Here is a 24,831-nt window from a genome sequence, read left to right as displayed (position 1 = left end):
ATTTATAATGATCTTAATCATTTTGTTACCCAGCCTTCTTACTAGAATACCAGCTCCATAGAGCAGGAATCTTCTGTCTTGTTCATTGCTGTCTTCCTAATATTTAGCATCTAGGCACTCAAGAAACATTTTTGGAAAGGACGGAAGGAGGAAAGGAGGGAGCAAGGGAGAGAGGAAGGAAGGAAAGGAGGTGGGGAGAGAGGGAAGAAGGGAGGAAGGGGAGAGAGAAGAAGAGATCATTGCAGGAAGCTCTGCAGCTATTCCAAAGATACTGTGGTTGCATTGAATGGATGTAGGAAAACCGCCCTCAGGAGGACACGTACACCCGGCAGGAGCTGTCTCATTCCTCCCATCCGCCCCTTTATTCCTGACCAGTCTGATTGAGCATGCTTGGCTCCAAACGCCTTTTATCTGTTTCCACAACTCACAGCTCATATCATCAAAGGGCTATGGTTTGCCACTACTGAGGATGTTAAGAAAATAACTTGTTGCAATGAACCCTGAAGAGCCAGAACAATCTTGCAAAAGGAGGACAAATTTGGAGAGCTCATATGCCCCAATTTACTTCCTACAAATTGACAGTAATAAAGACTGCATGTGGTACTGACATAAAGAGAGACATAGAGATCCAGGCAATATAACTGGCAGTTCAGAAAGAAACCCAGACACTTAAGGTCAATTGATTTTTGACAAGGATACTAAGACCATTCAAATGGAAAGAACAATTTTTCAGCAAATGGACTCAGACAACTGCATAATCACATGCAAAAGAGTAAGTTTGGATCCCTACCTCATACCATGTACAAAGATTAACTCCAGCCTGGGCGTGGTGGCTCACGCCTGTAATCCTAGCACTTTGGGAGGCTGAGGCAGGGGGATCACCTGAGGTTAGGAGTTCAAGACCAGCCTGGCCATCATGGTGAAACCCCATCTCTACTAAAAATACAAAAAATTAGCCAGGCGTGGTGGCGCGTGCCTGTAATCCCAGCTACTCCAGAGGCTGAGGCAGAAGAGTCGCTTGAACCTGGGATGCGGATGTTGCAGTGAGCCAAGATGGCACTATTGCACTCTAGCCTGGGTGACAGAGGGAGACTCCGTCTCAAAAAAAAAAAAAAACAAAACAAAAAAACAAAACAAATTAACTCCAAATGGATCAAAGACCTCAATGGAAGAGCTATATTATAAAACTCTCTATACACACATATATTCTTTTTTTAATTTTTAAATTTTTCAGAGTGCCAGTATTCAATATTTCTATAAATAAAAGTCTATATAAACTATAAAACTCTTAGAAGAAAACATAGAGGTAAATTTTTGTGACCTTGGATTAGGCAATGGTTCCTTAGCTATGATGCTAAAAGCACAAGCAATTAAAAAATTGTACAGCCTCAAAATTAAGAACTTTGTGCTCTAAAAGAAAGAATCAAGGAAATGAAAAGAAAATCCAGAGAATGGGAGAATTATTTGCAAATCATATATCTGACAAGGGTCTAGTAACCAGATATATGAAAAATTCCCACAATTTAACAACAAAAAGACAACCAGATTTCAAAATGGGCAATATTTGGGTAGACAGTTCTCCAGAGAAGATACGCAAATGGCCAATAAGCACCTGAAAAGATGTTTAACATTATTAATCACTAGTTAGGGAAGTGCTAATCAAAAACACAATAAAATACTACTTTATACCCACTAGGATATGGCTAGAATAAAAAATAACCAGTGTTGGTGAGGATTTGGAGAAATCAGAACCCTCATTCATTGTGGGTAGAAAGGTAAAATGGAGCAGCGTTTTTGGAAAACAGACTAGCAGTTTCTCAACTGCCATACGACTCACCAATTCCACTCCTAGTTACACATACCCAAGAGAAGTGAAAACGTTCTGTCCATATAAAAACGTGAACACACATGTTCATAGCAGCATTATTCATAATAGCCTCAAAGTGAATACAATGCAAATATCCATCAACTGATGAATGCATAAACAAAACATGGTCTATCCATACAATGGAATATTATGCAGCCACAAAAAGAAATAAAGTACTCGTGCATGCTACAACGCAGGTGAACCTTGAAAACGTGTTAACTGAAAGAAGCAAGACATAAAGGCACATATTGTATGATTTCAGTTTTTATGAAATTTCCAGAACAGGCAAATCCATACAGACAGAAAGCAGATTAGTAATTGTCCAGGGCTGTGGGAAGGACAGAATTAGGAGTGGCTGCTAATGAGTACAGGGTATCTTTCTGGGGTGATGAAAATGTTCTGAAATTAACTAGTAGTGATGGTTGTACAAATTTGTGAATGTACTAAAAACAACTAAATTGCACATTTTCTGAAAAGGGTGAACTTTATGGTATGTCAGCTATTTCTCAATAAAAAAACTGACTTGCCAGCAAAGGTAGCATATTTCACTGGATCCTGGACACCACTGATTTTAAGACAGTCTGACTTCAGAGATATTAAGGTGAAAACAAAATGTATGTCTCAGAATCTATGAAACAAGAATTCACAAAAAGGAGTTCCCAGATGTTTCAGCTACAGCTGAAACCACGTGTGCATTTGTGGGGCAGCAGTTTCTGTGTGTTAAAAAAAATAGTCTCTCCAACTATAGTCATAAATCCTGTTGACCTTCTAAAGGAGACCATAGAAAAGGTCTTATCATTGAGCTCACTTAAAAAAAAAATAACTCAGCTGGGAGCTGTGGCTCAAGACTCGAATCCCAGCACTTTGGGAGGCTGATGCAGGCAGACTGCTTGAGCCCAGGAGTTCAAGAGCAACATGGCAAAACCCCATCTCTACAAAAGAATACAAAAATTAGCTGGGTTGGTGGCATGTACCTGTAGTCCCAGCTACTCAGGAGGCTGAGGTGGGAGGATTGCCTGAGCCCAGGAGGTGGAGGCTGCAATGAGCTGCCTGGGTAGCAAAGTGAGACTCTGTCTCAAAAAACAAACAAACAAAAAAAACCCTCAACCATTTTAACCCATCATTGCTCAAGCTCTGAATCACCAATGATGTTTTTTTCTCTGCAGAGCACTATGGAGCTGTCCCTCTGCCCAGCGTCACCCAGCCAAGCAAACTGCAGGGTGCAGATATGCCTTTGGACTCACAATCACAGACACACGCACACATTTTTGCCATGCTTACCGAGATGCTCACACCCAGAGAGCAAGTCCATCAAGGTCTGGGACGGCACGAGGCGAGGGGCCTCCAGGACCCAAACAGGCAGGGTGGGAACAGGCTCCTGTCCCAGAGCCCCTGCTGTGGTCTGCCCCACCCAGGTGTGCCTGTGGCCAGCCACCTCCAAACACGATCCCCCCGGCCTGGCTGACAGGCCAGTCTTGATGCTGCGGCGGGGGTGGGGAGAAGGCCACTCACCGTGCACTTGTGGGGCTTCTCGCCCGTGTGCCGCCGCATGTGCACCACCAGCATGTACTGCGCCTTGAAGGGCTTCTGCTCCCGCGTGCAGGCTTGCCAGCGGCACACGAACTCCTTCTTCTCCCCGTGGATGTGCTCGTTGTTGATGTGCTGCCGGAGGGACATGCCCAGAAGAGGGTAAGCAGGGCCAGAGGCCGACAGACCACCCCCTGCTGTCAGCTGACCACCTGCACCGGCACCCCCCCAGCCCTCCCCGACCTGTGTGCAGACCATCCACCCTGCTGACCACACCTACTATGTTCAGACCGTGCTCCTCACTGCCCATCCCACCTACTATACGCAGACCACTGACCCAACAAGACCACCCCTACAAGCCAGGCCACGCCTCCTCATGAATCATCACTAGCTGCCCTTAAATGAAGGCCTACTGCGTGCCGCTTATCTGCCCTGCATTTTCCAATCAGTCATCAAAGTGACCGTCTATATTGGGCAAAGCCATTCTGTGCACCGCAGCCTGGGCTCTGGTGTGATGACGCTCCCAGGCTGCAAACAGTAGGCACTAACCGCAGCGAGGCAAACGTGCCCGTAGTGGGTGCATGAGAAGCCTCTCCTAAGCTTGCCCCTATTGTTTCAGAGGTTTGTAAATAACATATTTTGTTTCAATAGAAAAATAACACATGCTTATCTCTATTTTTGGCATTGACCCATGAGATAATGGCTTTGTCCCCTTTCCACAAAGGCACAGAGAGTTCAGTGGCCTGCACAGGGCCCTGGCAGTCGGCGTGGTGGAGCCAGAACTGACCTTAATGGTGGGCTCTGGGCACTGTGTGAAGCTTATCCTGGGAGAAAACAGTTCAGGCAAGTGAGGTGGGACAGCCAGCGCAGCACGACTAACCCTGCCGCGTATCTCGGCTAAGACTGGGTTTACTTCCCAGCCTGGTGGCGAGGCCAGGACACTCAGGTCTTAGAGGCCTCCCCTTCCTCCTCTGTTCTCAGTTTCCTCCCCCGTCTTCACTTCCTCCCAGCCCCCCTCCCACAACCTCTAGACCCACACTGCCCAATGCAGTGACCACTTGCCCCATGTGGGGCTCTTGCACACTTGAAATGTGGCTGGCCTGAGCTGGGATGGGCTAGAAGTGCAAACTACACACCAGTTTCAAAGACTTAGAATGGAAAAAAAAGAATATACAATATCTCAATAACTTTCTTTTCTATTGACTACCTGCTAAATGATATTTCAGATATATTGGGTTGAATAAAAAATATTAAAATTAACTTCACCTGTTTCTTTTTACTTTTAAATGCACTCCTGGGAAATGTAAATTACATGGATAGCTGGCATTTGTGGCCTGTAATATTGTTGTGCTGGACATTCTGCTGTGGAACTTTGCCACCAAAAGAGGCTGTCCCAAGAGCCAAGCATCAGGCACTGGCAGCACCTTGCCCCAGAAGACAGAAAACTGCCAGGCCCTCATGCCCTGTGCGACTCGCCCAACTGTCACGCATACAGATGCCCCTGCTGGAGCATGTGAAATCTCCAGCGCTTTGAACTTCCAGGGAAATCTTATCATATTAGCCTCACTTTCCATTTTTAAAGCCTTTCAAATGATAAAAATGCTTCCTGACAATGGCTTTCATTTTTTTCTTATTGGTTTACTTAGCAACAAATTGTTAATAATCGACCAGGGGCTCCAGCTCGCCTGTGTGCCTGCTCCATCCATCTTTCCAGGGAGCAGAGAGAAACAGAGAGAGAGACAGACAGACAGAGCTGAGTGAAGGGGTCTGCTTTTTCCAGGGCCTGGTGGAGGTGGCCACCTATAGCTCCAGGACAGTCCAGGGCACAGGCAGAAGCCCCTGGCTAAAGCCCTCCTCCCAGTTTGGGGACCCTCCGCATTCATCTGAGGAATTCCGTGCCTGCTCTTTGGGGCTGACCCACTTACCACACAGCACGTCTTTGACATCCTCATCTGCATGCTCTGGCTTTGGCCTTCCCCTGGCCCGAGAGACTGTCCCTCTCTCCTCCTTTCATCTAACTGATTTGTTCTGCAACTCACAGCTCCACGGTCCCTGCTCCATCTAGGGCTTGTTTACCCCAAAGAGGTGGTACAAGTTGAAAAATTAAGTTTGAGATCCAGAAGGGGTTAGATAAGACCCTGCTTCACCAGTTCTACGTCAGCTGCATTCGTTTGCTGGGAAATTCTGGCCTTCTGGGTGAGAACTGTGTTTGGGAGGACAAACTCCAACACAAAAGAAACCTACAGTATCTGTGAGCAAGTTGCATAAGTGGAAGAAGCAGAGGGAGTCGGCGTGTCCTAAATGCTAAGTTCACAGAGCTGGGGAGAAGCAAGCGCCTCTGGACAGCTTCTGAATATGAATAGGAGACGCGTGCATGTGTGTGTGTGCATGTGTGTGCACGTGCGTGTGTGTCTGCTCTTCCCAGCAATCGAGCTACTAATTTAGTGGGTTCATCTTTATAGACACTCACTCACCAAGGAGTATGTGCTGGGGAGTTGGGAGGTGGCTTTCTTGAATTTAAGTTCTTCTCTGGATGGAGAAGAGAGAACCACTCAGGGCTGGTGTGGGGAACAGGCAGGAGGAGGAAGGAGGGAGCTGCTAGGTGCGGAATGTCTGCGAGCCACTAAGTGCTGACAAACATGATTGACCCTCCTGTGGGGTAGCATCAACCCCCTTTACAGGAAAAAAATGAAGCTCACAGAGGTGGAGTCACTTGCTCAGAACCACTCAGCTGGTTGTGGTGGGGACAGGTTTGGAGCCAGGTGTCTCCCGTGCCAAGCCTCTGCTCTGCACATCGCACACATCACCCCTAACTGCCATATAAGGGACGCTGCGGTATGAGAGTTTGGAATGAGGACCAAGAGGCATATCCTGAAGGTCTCGCCGGCTCCCATGGTCATCTCTAATCACCTGAGCTGACTCAGTACTCCTCTCTGTTAAGCAACCTCCTCTCTGATCTGGGTGTAGACACCCACCTGCACCCATATCCACTGGGTATCTGTGAATAGTCCCCAGAAGGAAAGGATCAACTCCTTCCTTCATGGGAGAAGCTTCTTTCACTTATTATTGTGTAGATACTGGCTGGTTTAACTAATCGTATTTCCCTCTTTGCACTGGCTATTAGGAATCTCAGAAAAAAAAATGTGTATATAGAATATAGCTCAAAGCACTCGGTTTTTAATACTAACTCTATTCCTGGTTTCACTTTATTGTTCTCTTTTCCCTGACAGTCTCATTTACTTATTTTTTCTTTTAATTGTTTGTATTACATATGTATTGGAAGCCATCTTAAAAACAGGCAGGACACACATAAGTAATTATGCCTCCCACTTGCAGGGGATGTGGCCCAGGCATCTCTGGGGGTCTCTTCCTCCAGCCCCTTCTGTCTAGTAGAGGCCCTGGAAGGCTCAGCATCCTGCATGGCCTGGGCCGTGCCCCGGTTGGCGGGCTGCTGGGGTTCAAAAGCTTACATGCACCAGCTGCTCCTGGGTGTCGTACTCCTTGGTGCAGTCTTCCCAGTGGCAGTTGGTCTCATAGATGACCACCTCAGCCTCCTGCTTACAGTCATCCCTGTCCAGATCTTCCTTGAGGTCAGCCAGCTGCTCCTGGGAGAGGGGAAGGGCACACCCACATGAGCCGTGTCCAGACACCTGGCCCTGAAAAGAGGTCGCTGTTAGTCCCATGCATTCTGTGCCAAGGACCCTGGGCTGTTACAGGTGTGGATGCAAGTGTGTGTGTTACAGGTGTGTGTGCACACACACAACACATGCATGCAGACACACACACACACACACACACACACACTCATCAGCCTTTTTAGCTCCTTTCCTCAACTCAGCCCCGCCCACAGCTCTCCTTGTCAGATGGCCTGTCCTGGGGCCCCTCCTCCTTCCTCTCCAGTGCACACTTGTCTTCATCGAAGTGCTGTGGGGAACCAGTTTTCCCTGCCACAGCCCTAACGCATGGGCATCTGCATTCTTGTACGATAGGGAGGATCCGAGGCCCTCCCCATGAATACACAGTGAGCTCGAGGCAGCCTAGGTCTGGACTTGAGTCTCCTGACCACATTAGGGCCCATGTGGCCACTTTAATGAGGTGAAGGAAAGACCCCTGAGACATTCCTTCACCTGATCACAGGTACCTGAAATTCCTTCACCTGATCACAGGTCCCTGAAATTCCCGTCAAAAAGGACAAAGTCTTTTTCTCTCCAACTGGCAACAGACTGAGAATTAACCCACAAGACCATCCCTACCCTCACTGATGCTAACCAGGGGCACCCTCTGAGCAGAGGACATGAGGACAGGTAGGAGGTACCTGCCTGGGGTCGGGGCACAGGGAGAGGCTCATACTCCAGGTAGGGAAGGAAAGTCCACGGAGGGCCTACAAGGGCTGTCAAGGACTCCCCAGTATTCCACTGGTCTGCTAGGAAGGCTGGGAGCAAAGCCAAGCAAAGAGGCAGATGTTACCAAGATTGCTTCGCACTTCAAACTCTCTCCAAAACCAGCAGGAAAATGTTGTCTTTCAGAATAGTCTCTGGGGAAAACATGTATAGTCAGGCTCAGGGGGATGAAGGACCTCGCCCCATAGTCAAAAGGCCTAACCCCTACTGGCTCCGGGGACTCAATGAGTGGTACCATAGCTGCCCAGGTCACAATTTCAGTCCTAATGCTGAGTCCCTTTCTGAGAATGGAAGAAATTAGCCTCAGGACGCCCTGCTGTCAGTGGAGACTCAAACCCCACCTGACTTTCCATAAGAGCTGCAAAGACCTCTTCCAAGAAGGGTTCCTGATTGTTTCTCAAAGGACCTTTCAACGAATCCACTTGTTCCCAACAGGAAAGCAACAACATGTCGTACAATAGCTCCAGGGGCTACATTGGGAGCAAGTCAAAGGAAGGTGTGGGAGCATTTCCTTTCCAGATCTTTAGCAATGGGATCGTCTGGGGGCTGTTGGGGTGAGACCATGGGGAGAGTGGACCAGAGGGCCTCCCATCACCCTCTCCACTCTTTGAGAAGACCTGGAAGTCAGCCATCCACCTTACAAATGAGTCAGGGAGTCCTTGGTCAGTGAATCAGGACACTGAGCGGCGGGGGGACAACCTCCTCATGATAAACAGCTTTCCTTGCACTGACACGTGCGCAGAGCCAGGCTGGGCAGGCAGGAGGCCCTGTATGGCCGGCCAGGGTTGGAGGGCGGGCATAGGGCCCTACCGGCGTGTGGCCATGGGGCTCCCAGGTGCTCAGTGCCTGCCTGCCGGCCCTGTCCTCGCCTTTCCGGCATGTTTATCTTCCCTGGATTTGTGCCGTCCTCATCAATTTCATCGGCCCCCGATGATGGTTGGCCTCGTGGAAACCATGCATCATGCTGAGACCGGCTTTGGTGTCAGCAAGGGGAGAAGAATTTGTCATCAACCCCTCTGCTTGCCTGACAATAACAGAAGCCAATATTTCATGAAAATTAAGTGCCCAGAGCATGCCTGATGGTTCACAGTTTTGATAAAGGATGGTCGGCAGATGCAGGGGAGACAGGGATAGGAGGCCCCGAGCATCCTTGGTGTCCAGGATGCGGCTTCTGTGGTAATGGATGAAGACTGGGCCACCATGAGAGGGCTTGGGGGACCAGGGGCTTACTTACCAGGTCAGCAGGCAGGGCATGCCTTTTACAAGACAGGCCCCTGCTCCAAGAGTGGGGGCTGCCTGCATGCTGTCTTGGAGCAGAAGAAATAAGTGGCAAAGTTTCCAAAAGGATCAGCACAGGGTCTGGGCCATGCGATAGGCCTGCAGTAGGCTGTGGGCTGCTCCGCTCTTCTCTCCCCGCTTGAACTTGTCCTATCTTCCCCCCTCACCACGCCACTCACTGACTCAAATGTGCATTGAATCATTGGAAAATACTGTGTCAGTGACTGCACACTTGCACAAACCCTGGTGGCATGGAACCCAGTCAGGCACTTCTCCCATAGTGCCACCTCTCCAAAGCTTAGAGTGCAGACAGGGAGACAGGTGTGCACACAGCACATGCCCTGAAGTGACCCCTGAGCTAGGCTGGGTGTGTGGGCCTGGAGCTCAGTCCTATCACCCAGGAGAATCAGGAAGGGCTGAAGTGGCAGCAAAGGAGCCAGGGTGGGGTAGAGTTCCAAGAGTGACAGCAGCCTAGAAGGGCCTGGGCCATTCCGGGGATGTGAGCAACTCAGCTAGGCTGTGGCTGGTGCTGTGCACAGGTCAGGTGTGGGAGAGAGACAGATGCAGCCTGAGACAAGAGGGATGGCTAGGCAGAAGTTCATTCATTCACTCATTCATTCATTCACCATGTGTGATGGGAATGTAGTATGTCCAGGGTGCTGGGAACACAGAGGTGAGAAAGTCACAGCTCAGCATTCCCACCCAGTCCTCCCTGGGTCACTCATTCATCCATGCAGGCAGCCAGCCAGCCATCCGTTCACCACCAAGGGTACAGCCCCAAGGCAGCCCACAGGCCTGGTCCTAGCTGGAGGAAGGTGGTGCGGCTGGCAGCAGGTTACCTGCGTCAGGGCCAGAGGGGAGGCCGGCCGCAGGCCCTCAGGCTCGGTCTTGACCTTGCTGCGCTTGTGAATGGCGACAGGGTTAACGGTGCTGCTGACAGCCGACTCACTGCTCTGCTTGTTCTGAGGAAGGGTGCAGAGGACAGTCTGTTACTCAGGGGCAGGGCAGGGATATCCCAAATTTTTTTGGACTTTAACTCTAGGATCTCTCCGCACAGACCATCTGGGCTAACCCTGTGTTTAAAGTATCAGAAATAGAGTCCCCAGCTCAGTCCTGCCAGGGGCACATGTCCTGCTACAGGAGAGCACCCAGACCTGGGCATGCCAACCCCCATCTCTCCATCACCGCCTCCCCAAGACTTCTGGGAAATGGGCAAGAGACCTTCTCTTTGGAAAATGCAGGGTGCCCTTGCTCCTGTTCTGACCAGGCTCAACTTCTCAGCCCTCCAGAGCAGGGGATACTGTGGGTCTGAGACAGGGCCTGGCCAGCCCAGGGCATAGGGGGCCAGAGCCCAGTTCCTCAGGAGAAGGGGCTAGAGCTAAAGTATCAGGTGATGTTTCCAGAGCTGACAGCCACTGTCGTGGGGAGGCTCTGGGGAGCCACCAGGAGCCCTGGGGTGGAGAGGGAGGACATTCTGGAACAGAGGACACTTCTAGAGGACATGGTGTCCTGTCTTCCTTCCAAGGGTGTAACCACATCCAGGCTTTGCCATTTGCTGGTGGGTGGCCTGGGGTGGTCCCTTCACCTCTGGCATTGTCGTTGTCAGTGCTCCCAGGATCAGAGCCTATGGGGGCTCTGCACATATGAGCTTGTTTATACGCACAGTGACCCCACCTAGGCGTCAGGAATCCCACTTTGCAGATAAGTTAGCTCAGGCTGCGAGAGGGAAAGAGATTTGCTGCTTTCAGGCAAGTTGGGATCCCAAAGATGGTCTCACTGATGCTAAGGCCTGTGCCTTTCCATGTCCTTATTGTAAAAGAACACTTCATTTGCCAAATAATAATGGCACCTAGGATGCGCCAGGCACTGTACTAGGATGCCCAGGCATGCTCAAGGCCCGTTGGAAGGGTCGAATGAGGCAGTGTGTGAAAGCCTGCTGCAAATGCACATTCTACAATGAAACTGCACAGTCTTATAATGATTCACTCACCCACCCATGCCATGTGCTGTGCATGGAGTGCCTCCATGGTGCCAGGCCCTGGGAATCGAGGCTTTCTCCATCTACTTATGCTTCTTGGGCAGGAGACGGCAGAATCGAGAAGCTGGGAGCTTCCCATGGACTGAGCCCAGGTCTCACCCTTTCTGTAACGTGGCCTCTGCCCAGAAGGCACCCCAGCGGCCAGACGTAAATCCAGAGGCCCTCCACAAGTTCTTAGCATGAGCTGGCAGTGAACAGCCCTCATGCGTCCAGATGAGTACCCGGTGGCCATCCTGGCCCCTGCACCCACCTACCTGGTTGGTGTCACTCAGACAGTTGCTGCTGCTGCTGAGCTGGGTGGGCGTGGCATTGATGGAGGTGAGGGCCATGGGTTGCTGGGCCAGGAAAGTGGGTGAGGGCTGGATCAGGGGTGGTGTGTGTCCAAAGGCTGACCCCAGACCCCTCTGCTGGCTCAGAATCTGCTGGTAGGCCACGGGGTTGATGGGGTGGGGGAAGGTGAAGGCTGGGCTGCAACAGAGAGCAGACAAGGAAGTGGGGGTGGGGGATCGAGGGCTCTCTTAGGCTGACACTTCCTGGACAGAGAGAACCTTGCCCAGGGGATAGGGATGAGCATGTTGCTAGCCCCACCATCACTGTGGCTTCCTCACTCAAGAACCAGCTGTGGCTTCCTACTGTCTGCCACTCACCTTCTGCGATCAGCTCCCAGGTTCTGCCCCCGGATGCAGACTTCACCCCTGGCAGGCTGGCTCCCAGCAGGGACCAGGCTCCATCTCATCCCCACACCCTGGCCTCTCCACTGCTGTGATACCTAGATGCATGTCTGTATCACTGTTCCCTGACTATGTGAAACCCGTGAGGCCTCCGAATCCTGTTCTAATGCCCCCCTCATCCAGGAATCATGCCCTGAGCCCTCCAGCTTGCATTATTCTTCTCTTCTTACTGCACTTCTAGGCTCTGTCACACCACTTGCATAAGAGCCAACCTTCACACAACAGGATACCAAGGAAAGATTGGTGACCCCTGTGGTTGGGCCGTAAAAGACATCGTGGCTTCCTCCAGCTTCCTCTCACATCATAGGCTGCAAGGTGGGCTGGGACCCGTCTGCCATGTTGTGAGGACACTCAAGCAGCCCTAAGCAGAGGCTCACAGATGAGGAACAAACGACACTGCTGAGAGCGCTGTGAGGGGGCATTCTGGCCCAGTCAAGCCTTCGGCGGGATGAAGCACTGGCTGACAGCTTGACTGTGGCCACCTGAGAGAGCTGGAGCTCAGCCTGTCTCAAATTCCTGACCCTCAGAAATGGGGGGAGATAACAATTGCTTGTGGTTTTAAACTGCTATGCGTTGGAGCAATTTGTTAGGCAGCAAAAGATAACAAATACACTTGTTATTCCTTCCATCTCCAGGTCGTTGGGACAAACTCTCCTGACATTCCTAACTCCTCCTGGCCTCTTCCGGAGGTGCTGGAGAGGCATGTGAGTTTCAGTCAAGCTGGCTGGGGTCTGAGTCCTCAGACAGACTAGAGCCGCACAGAGGGGAGAAGGGTGGCTGGTGTCAGTGAGGCTTGGGTGTGTCACCATGCGGCTACAGAGGGAGGCTTGCTGAGAGCATGGGCCATGTCAATGTCACATTTTGTGTGGTCTCCAAGGTTGGCCAATACTTGGCTGCTCCACCAAATTCAGTGAAATACTAGGAAAACCATCTCTGACCTCAAACACCTTTGATTTCACATTTGAGTCATTCATGACAGGCCTGGTCCATGAAGATGTACTCAGATATGGGCTCATTTCAATTTGATCATTATTGGTTTTGAATTCATAAAAAAGGTGCAAGTATGTGGATTCACAAATGCCACAGGTCCTGTCTTTCTCCTCGGGTCAAAAGCACCCACTGAAAAGCCAGCGCCTCCCCACCAGGCCCTCAGCCCAGCTCTGGTCCTCAGCTCTCTGCGTGCAGGCGGGGCTCACCTGAGGGCACCCGCTGACAGATGCCCGTAGGAACCGCTGGCCGCCGAGCTGCTTCGGGAGTTGTTGATGTAGGCCACTAGCGAGTTGGGTGAGGTGCGGATCATCCGCTGCAGGTCCAGGCTGGCGTCTGAGAGTGGGGAGATGGACAGCGCCCGCTTGCGGCTCAGGCGGGGCGTCACCCGCGGGCTGGAGAAACGGGACACTGTGGGATAGTCAACATAAGACAGGTCAGCATCACTGGGGATGGGGGAGGGGGTGACGGGTGGGTGGGGGACAGGAAGAGCCTGCAAGGATGGTCTAATGGGAATCCTAGCTTTGCCGACTTTCCAGCTGTGGGCTCTTGGGCAAAGGATGTCACCTCTCGGCCTCAGTTTGTTGATCTGTAAAATGGACTGAGCAGCGCAGGGTGTGGTGAGGACTGGAGAAGTGCATGTAAGGTGTTTGGGCGAGTGAATATGAGCACGGAGCATAGTGTATTTACCACTGGGTGCAGAGACCAGGGCTGGAATCCAGCAATGCTTACCTCATGACAGGAGTGTGCACGAATCATAAGTGAGCAGTTCGGTGGCCTCTCACCAAGTGAGCCCACCTGGGAAGCCAGCCCCAGGTCAAGAAACAGTGCTTGGCCAGTGTCCACAAGCCTCCTCCATCTTCCAGCCCAAGGGCAGCCGCTACCCTGGCTTCTAACACACAGCTTAGTTTTGCCTACTTTTGGGCTTTGTGTAAATGGAATTTTTAAATACTCTTTCATATCTGGCCTCCTTCATCCACATGGTCAGTTTGTAAGATTTCTCCATGCTATTGTGTGTGGCAGAAGCTCGCCTGTTCCCACTGCTATGGAGAATTCCATGGGGAAGAGAGTGAATGGAAGTAAGTGCTCCAAGGTCACAGGTCACGTTGTACCTGGAATCACCACTAAAGTGCCCCCTGATAGGGCATTTGCCAAGCAGAGGCCTGGATGGCGGCCCCCAGACTCTTCGCAATGTCTGGGCCTTTGGCTGTCTCTCCAGAGCCTACTGGGCAGCCTGCTGTAACAGGGCAGGGAGGACACGAGGACATGGCAGCGAGAGGCATCCTGACACAGGCAGGTGCTTCTGCGTACTGAGGTCCTCAGTTCTAAAGTCGCCCGAGGCTCTGGGAAGCTGTTGCTTTGAATGTGCACACCACATGCATGCAGGCACACATGTACACAGGTGCACACATCACCCATGCATGCAAACACTTGTGTGCACCCACACGCAGACATGTGTACACACGCATATGCACACATATGCGTGGACACATGGCTATGCCCTCAGCCCTCACCAGCTGCTGTCGCACACCTACATAACTGTGGAAGGGAAGAGGGCTTGCCCCAGACAAGAGTACCCTGCACCCTAGGACCAAAGGCTCTTCCACTGTGGTTCCAGACTGCTCCCCATCACGGTGCCCCCATCAGGATTCTAGGTCTCTGCCCTGAACAAACGGTGGCCTAGAAATGGTCTGACAACACTGCTGGATGACTCTCCACAAGCCAAGCTTCCTGCCCTGTCCAGATCCCTCAGAGCCAGTCTCCTCTTTTTAAAGGGCTCTAATAGTGCTGACCACCAGGGCTGGCATGAGGTGTAAATTAGGCGAAGTGTGAGAAGCACCTGGCCCATGGTAGGGCACAGTAAATGCTTGGGCCTGTCCTTGACTTTCTGGACACCTGCATGGAGCAGCCTCTTCTCATGTCCCGCTGGCCCCTGCCCACCCATCCTTTCCAGGCCTCCGGGTTCCCCATGGGCTGGTAGTGTTGCCCATAAATGATGCTGGGGGTTGCTCAAGCACACCCATGTCTGTGCTTGGCTGTTCCCAGGCTTATGATAACTGCTTTCCTCCCTTCTGCCTGCTCAGACCTGCTGAGACCCCTCCTGGGTGCCCCCTCCTCCAGGCAGGCTGCCCTGACTGCAGGGTCTGGCTCCACGGGCCTCCTGCTCACAGTACACACAGCCTCTTGGCGGGTGCTCCCGAAGCTCTCCTGACGGCTTTGACTACTGACCTTAGGGCCACTCTGAATCATGCACGTGGCAGTTCCTTATGTCTCCACAGCTGCAGGAGCACCGAGGGCAGGGGGTGATGGCCTACGAGCCTCTGAGCCCCCCACTCCATACCTACCAGTCCCCAAGAAGGCTGTGTGAGGGCAGAGCCCACACCCACCTACTCAACAAGCCGCACGCCCTGGGATCCATGTTGGCCCCTCGAGGCAACCATGCCCGGCCCAGCCCCACGCTTGGCTGCAACCCTGAGGAGACCTAGGGATCCCTGGGGAGGCTCTTTCCTGCCAGGCCACCAGGAGAAGCACCTCTCCAAGGCATAGAGAGGACAGAGGACATCCAGGACCATTGGGCCGAAAGGGGCTTCCAGGGTTTTCTCTCCTAACCGCCTCTTTCATGGGATGAGGGGAGTCTGAGGCCACAGAGGGGAGTAGACAGCCAGTAGCCTGGGATGAAGGGACTCTGGGTAGAGGGATGGAGACCTGGACTGGAACAGTGGCCTGCAGTGGGGTGAAGTGGGGGCTGCACACTGGGTACCCTGGGCTGGAGCCGTAAGTCAGCTGCATGACTTGGGGCAAATTGTTTTACCTGTCACAGACTTGGGGTCTTCATCAATGACACCAGCATAAAACAAGTCCCTGCCAGCTCTGGGGTTGCTGTGACCCAGTGGGATGATGGATGTGGAGGTGGCCTGGGCACTCCAGAGTGGCTACAGTTGAGATGCTCATGTGACCCAGTACTTGGTATACTTTATTTTCAACGAGAAGAGTTAAGTGATATTAGGAAAGCTCCCAGTTGAAAAAAAAAGTTGAGTTAATCAGAACATTCTTTTCTTTTGACATCCTTGTCAGCTAAACTTTCTGCTTTCGCTGTTTATTCTATTGGGCTATGAAGACTGGGGCTTACAGATATTTTAGTAAGCAGAGCTACAGTGGGTACACAGAAGACGGTCCATAGTTGCTTCTGGGGATGCCCACTTGCTCTGACCCCACAGAGGGGCCAGGGCAGAACAGGTAACTCACTCAGACAACTCCTCCTTTCTCTTACAGCAGGAAGGATCCTAGGCCACCTGCCTGAGGACAGAAAGAAGCAGGGAGGCCCATGGAGCAGGCTACCTCCCAGCCAGCTGTGAGGCTGCACTGCAAATGTGATCACCCACTCTAAATAGGGATCCTGGACGGCAAACAGGGGCATCCTGGCTGGAGTGTGCCCCTCTGCTGCAGCATCTGCATCCCGGCTGGAGTGTGCCCCTCTGCTGCAGCATCTGCATCCCGGCTGGAGTGTGCCCCTCTGCTGCAGCATCTGCATCCCGGCTGGAGTGTGCCCCTCTGCTGCAGCATCTGCATCCCGGCTGGACTGTGCCCCTCTGCTGCAGCATCTGCATCCCGGCTGGAGTGTGCCCCTCTGCTGCAGCATCTGCATCCCGGCTGGAGTGTGCCCCTCTGCTGCAGCATCTGCATCCCGGCTGGAGTGTGCCCCTCTGCTGCAGCATCTGCATCCCGGCTGGAGTGCGCCCCTCTGCTGCAGCATCTGCATCCCGGCTGGACTGTGCCCCTCTGCTGTAGCATCTGCATCCCGGCTGGAGCGTGCCCCTCTGCTGCAGCATCTGCATCCCGGCTGGAGCGTGACCCTCTGCTGCAGCATCTGCATCCCGGCTGGAGCGTGCTCCTCTGCTGCAGCATCTGCATCCCGGCTGGAATGTGCCCCTCTGCTGCAGCATCTGCATCCCGGCTGGAGTGTGCCCCTCTGCTGCAGCATCTGCATCCCAGCTGGAGTGTGCCCCTCTGCTGCAGCATCTGCATCCCGGCTGGAGTGTGCCCCTCTGCTGCAGCATCTGCATCCCGGCTGGAGTGTGCCCCTCTGCTGCAGCATCTGCATCCCGGCTGGAATGTGCCCCTCTGCTGTAGCATCTGCATCCCGGCTGGAGTGTGCCCCTCTGCTGCAGCATCTGCATCCTGGCTGGAGCGTGCTCCTCTGATGCAGTCTCTGGATAAATGCCTGCTTCTGAATTCTTATGCAAATAATGACCCAGTGACAACCACCATTTAGTGACGCTTAGATCCACTGACTCATTTAACAGCTACCACCGTCCTCCAAGCAAACCAGATCAGCAGCAAAGCAACTATGCTTGAGAGGTCAGTGACTTGCTCAAGGTCACAGAGCTACAGAGGCAGGATTTGAACCCAGGTCCAAAGGAGCCCTGGCGTCTGGACTTTCTAATGACTCTGCGTCTTCTCTGTTCATCTTCAGAGAGCTCAGCAGAGGCCCAGGGCCAGGCAGACGTCCCGTCCCACAAACAGTTTTCGACCTCCCACTTTCAGGGGCTCTGAAGAGTGAGCCTTCTCAGAGCCAGCTGCCTCCTCGTCCTCTCCTCCTGCCTGCAAGGCAGCTCCAGTTCGGCACAGCCAGCCCCACACTCCTGCCCTGTGCCTGGACCAGCTCTTCCTACAGCATGTGCCTGCCACTTGCGCAGTGGCAAAGCGGGAGACCCGGCAGTCGGCCTTCCCTCCTCCCCTCCACCACAATGGAGCCCACTTACGTGTGGGCTCGTGAACGCCTCTCAAAATCTCTCCTTTCAAACTCCACCCCTAGCACAGCCCACCACTTGCTTGGATCATTCTGGGGCCCTCAGCTAACAGCTGTCCAATCCACAGTGCTCATTGCAAAGACAGATTTTCAACTTGGAAATAGGATCATGTCCCTGCCCTCTCCCCAAAACTTTCCAAAAATCCCCACTGCTATTACAAACAAGGCCTAGGCGGTGGCCCTGTGGAATCCCCTCACTCCAGCCACCAGGTCTCCTTCCAGCCCCTCCTCCATATCACCTGCTCAGGGACTTGCACGTGCAGCTTCCTCTGCCTGCTCTGACCTCAGCCGAGTCATCACCTCCCTTGGGATGCCTTCCCTGACCTCCTGGAGTTGGGCAGATCTTCCCTACGCTCAGGCCTCTCTCTCCAAACAAGGGTGAGGGTGAACTTTCATCCACTGTGTGGTTACCTGCTTGCTCCTGTCTTTCTCACCATGCATTAGGAACCCAAATCCTTTTTCCCACCTGACCATCCCCAACACTCGAATACAGGTGGCACAGCCATGAGCCCAGTGGGAGGTGCCAAGGGCTGACCCATGGCACAGACAGGATGTGTTGAGAAAGAACAGATTCACAGTCACCTAAAGACAGCACTTACTCAATGCTATCATCGCATGCGCTAGGACTCCTTCAAACTTTAAAGTGTTAAGTAATTTAATCTTCACGACTGTCCCATAAAGAAGAGGCTGTTATGCTCATTTTACAGAAGACAAAACAGGACACTAAGTAACTTGCCCAAGGTACAGGGACACCAAAACCACCTGCCACAGGGCCTATGCCCAGGGTGCAGAGGAGGAGGGGTGTCTCAGGGGGCAGGGAGTACGATGGCAGGAAGGCACAGGGAGGGTCCCCTGCATGGGAGGGGGGCCCCAGGTGGACACACACACACACACACACACACCCCAGGTGGACACACACACACACACCCCAGGTGGACACACACACACACACCCCAGGTGGACACACACACACACACCCCCAGGTGGACACACACACCCCCCAGGTGGACACACATCCCAGGTGGACACACACAAACACCCCAGGTGGACACACACACACACACCCCAGGTGGAGACACACACCCCAGGTGGAGACACACACCCCAGGTGGATGCGCGCGCGCACACACACACACACACACACACACACACACGATGCAGAGGCACACAGCCTCTGCCACTGTCCCTGTCAAGCCTGTCACTTTGTGGCTTCCTTGGAGCACATTTACTTAGCTTTCCCGAGCCTCTCTTTCCCCATCTGTACAATCAGGGCAGTGTGGCTTGCTTTGCAGGGCTGTTGTGAAGACACACATAGAACGCCAAGAATAGTGCCTAAAACCCAGCGGGCATTCCAAAATGAAATTGCTAATGAATGTGGCTTCTTCAAGGGCTAGGAGGACTGTTCCAAGGGGCAGGGTGAGCCTCCAGTCAATAATGGAGTGAAGGGCAGCAAGTCTAGGAAAGATGATTGGGCCACGCAGCAACACAGCTGTCATTAGACATTCACTCATCGGCTTGCATTCGGCGCCCTCTCAGCTTCTGGGTTCTTATTTACTGAGTCCACTCCTTGTCAATCCTCACTTCAAAGGAAACTCAAAGAAAGATGCAGGAGTGAATTCTCTGAAAGGCTCCTATTACTTACAAACTGAGTGGCAAATACGGTAATGTGAGGGGAAAAACCATCTAACATGATATAAAGTAAGAAACACACACATCTTCGTAACACATTTTTTAAAAAAGAATCTGCTGCTAATATTTGGATTCTCACCCTCTCGTGTGCCCCTAACAAGAGGAAACAGGCCAAATCTGACAGTGATATTCATCTCTGTTATCCCCGCCTCTCATGGGAAATATGTTTATTAATGCGCCTCTTCCCTTGATAAATTACTAAATAGAAAGAAAAGCCTGGCACTCATTTCCCGTGGTTTCTCCTGTGATTTATGACCGGGAACATGGAGTATTCATCTGTGGAGGCGCCTGTTTTAATGCCGGTTGGCCACGGGTGACTGGCCACCTGCCCACCCTCACCTGGGCGGACGCCGACACCACCTGCCTCTGGACCTTGCTTCACCCACTAGCGCTTTCTGTTGCTCATTCACATGTTTATTCATTGATCCATCAGCCCCTCGTGTAGTGCTGAGAGCACACCAGGCATTGACTGGACATCATGGGGACTCTGGGCAGGGAAGCCTCTGACCCTGTCCTCATGGAGCTCACCGTGTAGGAGAGAGATGAAGACAGTACTCCGAGGCACCAGGCAGGATTTGCAAGGTGCCATCTAAGCAGAATTATTCTAGAGAATCCCAAGGTGCTCAGGAGGGAGATCATTGTTTTCCCTGAGGCAGTGGGAAGGGCAGGAGATGCAAGAACAGGCCCTGGACTCCAGGGTTGGACCCAGGTTCCAACCCTGCTTGCACACTCTGAACTGGGTAGCTTTGAGCCAATCACTGGTTGTCTCATGCAGAAGATGGGCTACCAGCACCCACCCCAGGGATGCTATGGGCTGACAACCAACATATCATCTATACCTGTGGGTGGACTTGCATGGAATCGGGGCTGGGGATCCCCCCACGGCCTGTGTGCCCAGGAGCCTGGGCTGAGGGGCAGGAGGAAAGAGCATCATCCTGGCACCGGGTCCCAGGAGGCTTCTCTGTGCCAGATGCCATCCTCAGCCCGGGGCTGGGTTATTTTAGGTTTGATGGAGACAGAGACAGGAACATCCTCCTCAGACAGGGATTAGGTTTTCCATTTCAGGAAAAAATACAAGGCCAGCAGGATGCAGCCTGGTGGTGGGGCTCGGGTACCCTGAATCCTCACTGGCTAAGATGTGTTCCCTGCATAGCCCAATTCCCTCACCCAGATATTTTCTGGCTTGCCGAGGAGATGCTCTAAGGAAATCTGGCCTGAGGACTTTAATGCCCCCACACCTAGCCGTCCACAGCCCTCTCACCCCCTCTGATGGGGGAGTAGCAAGCGCCTGGGCCGTGGAGCAGCGAGGCTCAGAGTTGCCAGGACCACGGCCTAGCTAAGTGATGAACACAGAGAAACAGGCTGTGCCGCAGGCTCCTGTGAAGCGGCTTCGTGAAGCTGGTGTGGCGGGACAGTCTGTGTGGCTTTACCAGATGACCCATAGACACCGCTTAGCCCGTGCCTGTACACAGCAGCTCCACCACCTCACGCAGGGACCTGCAGTGTGGCTTCCTTTGCCTCGGTTCCCCTTCCTGTCTCGGAAAGGGATCCCTGCCTGACTTGGGCCTCTGGCAGCCCCTCCACCAGCTCTTCCTGCCTCTCTGGGTTTGATCAATGTAATTGGTTTCTGAAAACCCCCTGGATCCACACGCAGCATAAAGAACAGGCGTCAGAATGGAGGTGACATCCGAGCCAAATTAGTGTCAATATGACAATAAAATGCATGGCTTGGAGGAAGTATGAGCTGTAAACAGACAACATTTCAGTCGGAAACATCTCAATCTTCTCAATGTGGTGGAGGGGGGAGGGGGTGGCTGTTCTGTTGTTAAATCACCAATATTCAACAGCATAACATGAGAAAATTCCATTTTAGGGCCCGGGTGACAACCAGTGAATTCTCCGCTCTCCAGGGAGCCGCTCAGCAGAATGATGACCTCGGTTCCCTGACTGGTTCTCTATCACCTTCCCACGCAGCAGCGCTCCTGTCTTCCTGCTGTAAATCAGGACCCCTTTAAAAACAAGAGGAAATGGGCCTTCACCCACCACTGGGAGACCAGGGAGGGTGGGTTTTCATCAGAGCCTGGGAAATCCCTCTGTCCTGCCGGCACCCTGGCCTCAGTGCCCTGGGAGGAACGCAGGGCTTGGCTTTCCAATCCCACAAGAGCCCCGTAGAGGCCTCTCTAGCTTCTGGCCTTTCTTCCACCACTGCAGTGTGTTCCCAAATGTAGGGCCACACACGGCCCAGATGAGGTTATTTTAGGTTTGATGGAGACAGAGACAGGAACATCCTCTTCAGACAGGGATTAGGTTTTCCATTTCAGAAAAAATACAAAGTTCCATTTGAAGAACCATTTATTTAACCCCAAAAGGTGAGTCTGTTAAAAAATATTACTAAATACACAATTGTGCAGGTGGCACTCAGCTAAGGTAAAAATTGGGCTGGTGGTTTGCAAACGGGTGTACTGGGGACAAGGCCCTGCAGGATGAGGACCCACATGGAGTTCCCACCCACCTCTCCCTGCTCGCCCTCTTGCCTGGCAGAGCCCTCTCCATGCCTTGGCTGGACATTCAAAACCTCTGGAAGGTTCTCTCCCCTACAGTGCTCCCTCCTCTGGGACCATGAATGAGGGTGCTGCGAAAGGAGGCTGGGGAACGAGGGGCGTCAGGTCGGGACAGGCATTCTTGGTCCCGCCCAGGAACTCACACAGGGCTGCGCTGGAGCTCAGGCACCAGGAAGGCAGGGCTTGTGTGCTGCTCATGATGCGTTGCATCCCTAGACCTAGAACCGGGCCTGGTAAATAGAAGGTGCCCAGTAAACACCTGCCGAATCAACCAGTGTGTGTGCATGAGACACAGAGACAGAGAAAGGCAGAGAGAGAAGGCCTGTTCTCCTTGGCTGTCCATGAGCTCTCCAGGCCCCCTGCGCCTGCACAGAGCTCACATGCTCAAGATGATGTGTATGGGGGCTTCCTGGTGTGAACACATTCCTCAGAGAGAGCCAGGCCCCTTCCACAGGTCTCCTGAGCTGCACTGCTGGCGCCAGGGATGGCCCACACAATTTTCTCAGTGAGGATTTGAGCAAAAAGAAACCTAGTGGAAACGCTCATTCACATTCTCTGCTGTGTGGTCTGGAGCTTTCCGGGAGGGACCGGCACAGACCCATGGAGCAGGCACCCACCGAAAACACCTCCCCAGCTCCCATGGTTCACGGGAGGGGAGGGGCCGGGGGACACCCCACAGACAGGTCCAGCTCCAGCCGCCTGGCTGAGAGCCCAGGTGTTGTGTTCAGCGTCTCTTAGAGACATACGTGAGTAACCGTCCACGCGGGCCTCGGAGCTAAGTGGAAGTGCGGAAAGCATTTTTAAAAGGTGAAGCGAAGGTTCTGGTTCTAGTTGAAACTGGTTTTGGAAAAAATGTATTAAGTAGCAATAAAAGTAGGAGATAATCCTGGACTACTCTGATTTTCTTGGATTGTAACTGACTGGGAACAAAGGGAAAGAAGGCATCTGCTCCTGAAATCCATGCATAAGAAAAATGCCCCCAGCCCCATCCCACACTGGAGCTGGAGAAACTCATATCCCTGCTCAGGTGGACTCTGGAATCTGCTGATGCTTCCCCGCTACCCCCATGTCCTGAAGCCAGATGTGTTCCCAAGGCGGAGGTGGAGAAGGCACGGCGGGTGGGGTGTGATGAGTTAACCAGCAGCTGCTGGAGGGCTGGGAGCTCTCGCGCCCACTGCTGAGCTCACCTCTGCGCTCCTCTGCTGCTTCCCGGAGATGCTCAGCCCCAGGGGCTGCCAAACGCTGAGTGCCCGGAAGGCAAAGTTGCTCCCCAGCCCCTTCCAGTCCCCTGTGAGCCAACAGCTATATTCCTCGAGTGCTTCTTTCCTTAGCTGGAGCGCATCTTTCCATTCCAGGGTCTTTTCTAAGTGCCATTCACTCATTCACTCACTCACCCAACAAACATAGAGGACCTGCTCCTTGCCAGATGTGCTCCCAGACCTGACGGGGCGGGCCATCAGCCATATGTAAGGAGAAGTCCCAGCCAGTTCCAGTTGGGGGCGCCTTGGGTCCCGCTAGTGCAGTGGAGCTAGTTGGTGGCTTGAAAGGCCTGGGGCTGGATTCTTGTGGGGTCTCAGGAGAAGGCCTAGCGCACCGTGCACAGGACTCTGTGCGGGAATGAGCTCAGGGAGGTATCTGGGGACCTGCATGTGGGGCAGTGCATGGCAAGACCAGTGTGCAGTGGAGAGAGACGAGCTGGAAAGGAAGGCCTCTGGACGGGGGTTCTAAAGTCTGAATTTTATCCTGAGGGGGCTAGAAGTGGCAGGGGCTGAGCGCAGGATGGCGGAGAGGATAAAGATGGGGATGCTGGATGAGCAGCAGCCATGGAGCAGTGCTACGAGGGCGATATGTCACTGTCTGGCCCGGGAGGGGTGACACGCCACTCTTGGAGGCCTGATGGACAGGATGGGATGGATGGGAGATGGCAAGGAAAAGGTCTGGGAGAACCTGGGGCCTGGGCTTAGGCAGCAGGTGGACAGAGCTGCCTACAATGGAGATACAGAATCCTGCAAGAGGGAGTGGATTTAAAGAGGGAAAGATATACTGGTGGAAAGAGACCTGCACCAGCATTATTCCAGCACCTGCTAGATGCCAGGCACTGGGCCAGGCTCACATGTGCCATCTCAGTCAATGTGTTTAATCCACGCAGCTCGCAGGGCTTGGGATCGCCACTCCACACCCCTTCAGTCCTGTCACCACCTCTGAGCCCAGCTACCACAGGGAGGACACCGTGCAGCCAGGCCTGACCCAGGCCTGCCCTGGAGCTCACTGTACTACTTCTCCCCTCTGGCTCCGGCCCAGCTGCTCTGGGCTGAGCTCAAGTCCACCTGGCCCGGCTGGCCCTCCCTTGGGTCAGGGCTCATGGTTGGTCAGGTGCATGTGCTGCTGAAAACTGCAGCCCAGGGAAGGGCAGATGGTGCTGGTAACACACAGAGCAAGGCCTGGGTCAAGCCGCTAGATGCTGGGAGCCCATTTGCTCATCTTAAAGTAAGGAGCATATTTCTAGCCTCAGAAGGTGGCTAAGGGAATTACATGGAAGAATGTGTTTAAAAGCACAGAACAGAGGCAGTCTGCATTCCAATTCACTGTCTCTCACGTGTGCACGTACACACATGTGCACACACAGACGCTCATGCTGCAAATCACTGGAAGACTCCCAGCTGCCTGGCTTAGCCTTTCCTGCCCTGTGGGGACACCTGCCTCATCTTACCTCTCTTGGCCGTGGTTTCTCTGCCTCGTCCACTTTCCTATTGGCCTCGTGCCACCCTCAGGACCTTGGAAGAAGAGTCCTGCTTGCAGGAAGCTGACATTCGGGTGTGGCAATTTGCACGTGATCCTTCATGCTCTCGGTTGCTGCTGTTTGGTTTCTAATATTGGCAAGGAGCGTGTCTAGCACACAACTTTCTCTCAGTATCTCTGACACCTCACTGTGGCTCGTGGGAGC

General features: G+C 52.9%; 1 protein-coding gene across 5 annotated transcripts in view; it reads right to left on the bottom strand.

Annotated features, from left to right (window-relative positions):
- GLI2 (GLI family zinc finger 2) overlaps window positions 1-24,831 on the bottom strand; it is a 257,207-nt gene that overhangs the window by 10,510 nt on the left and 221,866 nt on the right. For 4 of the 5 annotated variants that reach the window (XM_001158280.7, XM_009443196.4, XM_009443194.5 and 1 more), the window contains 5 exons: window positions 13,038-13,239; window positions 11,365-11,578; window positions 9,912-10,034; window positions 6,865-7,050; window positions 3,380-3,529 (listed from right to left, as the gene is read on the bottom strand). In XM_001158280.7, the coding sequence (XP_001158280.2) occupies window positions 3,380-3,529; window positions 6,865-7,050; window positions 9,912-10,034; window positions 11,365-11,578; window positions 13,038-13,239 (875 nt within the window). The remainder of the gene's footprint in view (window positions 1-3,379; window positions 3,530-6,864; window positions 7,051-9,911; window positions 10,035-11,364; window positions 11,579-13,037; window positions 13,240-24,831) is intronic. The other variant, XM_009443195.4, reaches the window with a different exon arrangement.

This window comes from Pan troglodytes, chromosome 13, assembly GCF_028858775.2.
Source record: "Pan troglodytes isolate AG18354 chromosome 13, NHGRI_mPanTro3-v2.0_pri, whole genome shotgun sequence".
NCBI classification, from domain to species: Eukaryota; Metazoa; Chordata; class Mammalia; order Primates; family Hominidae; genus Pan; species Pan troglodytes.
Note: the sequence above shows the minus strand (reverse complement) of the source record. Positions and strands in the feature narration are given on the sequence as shown.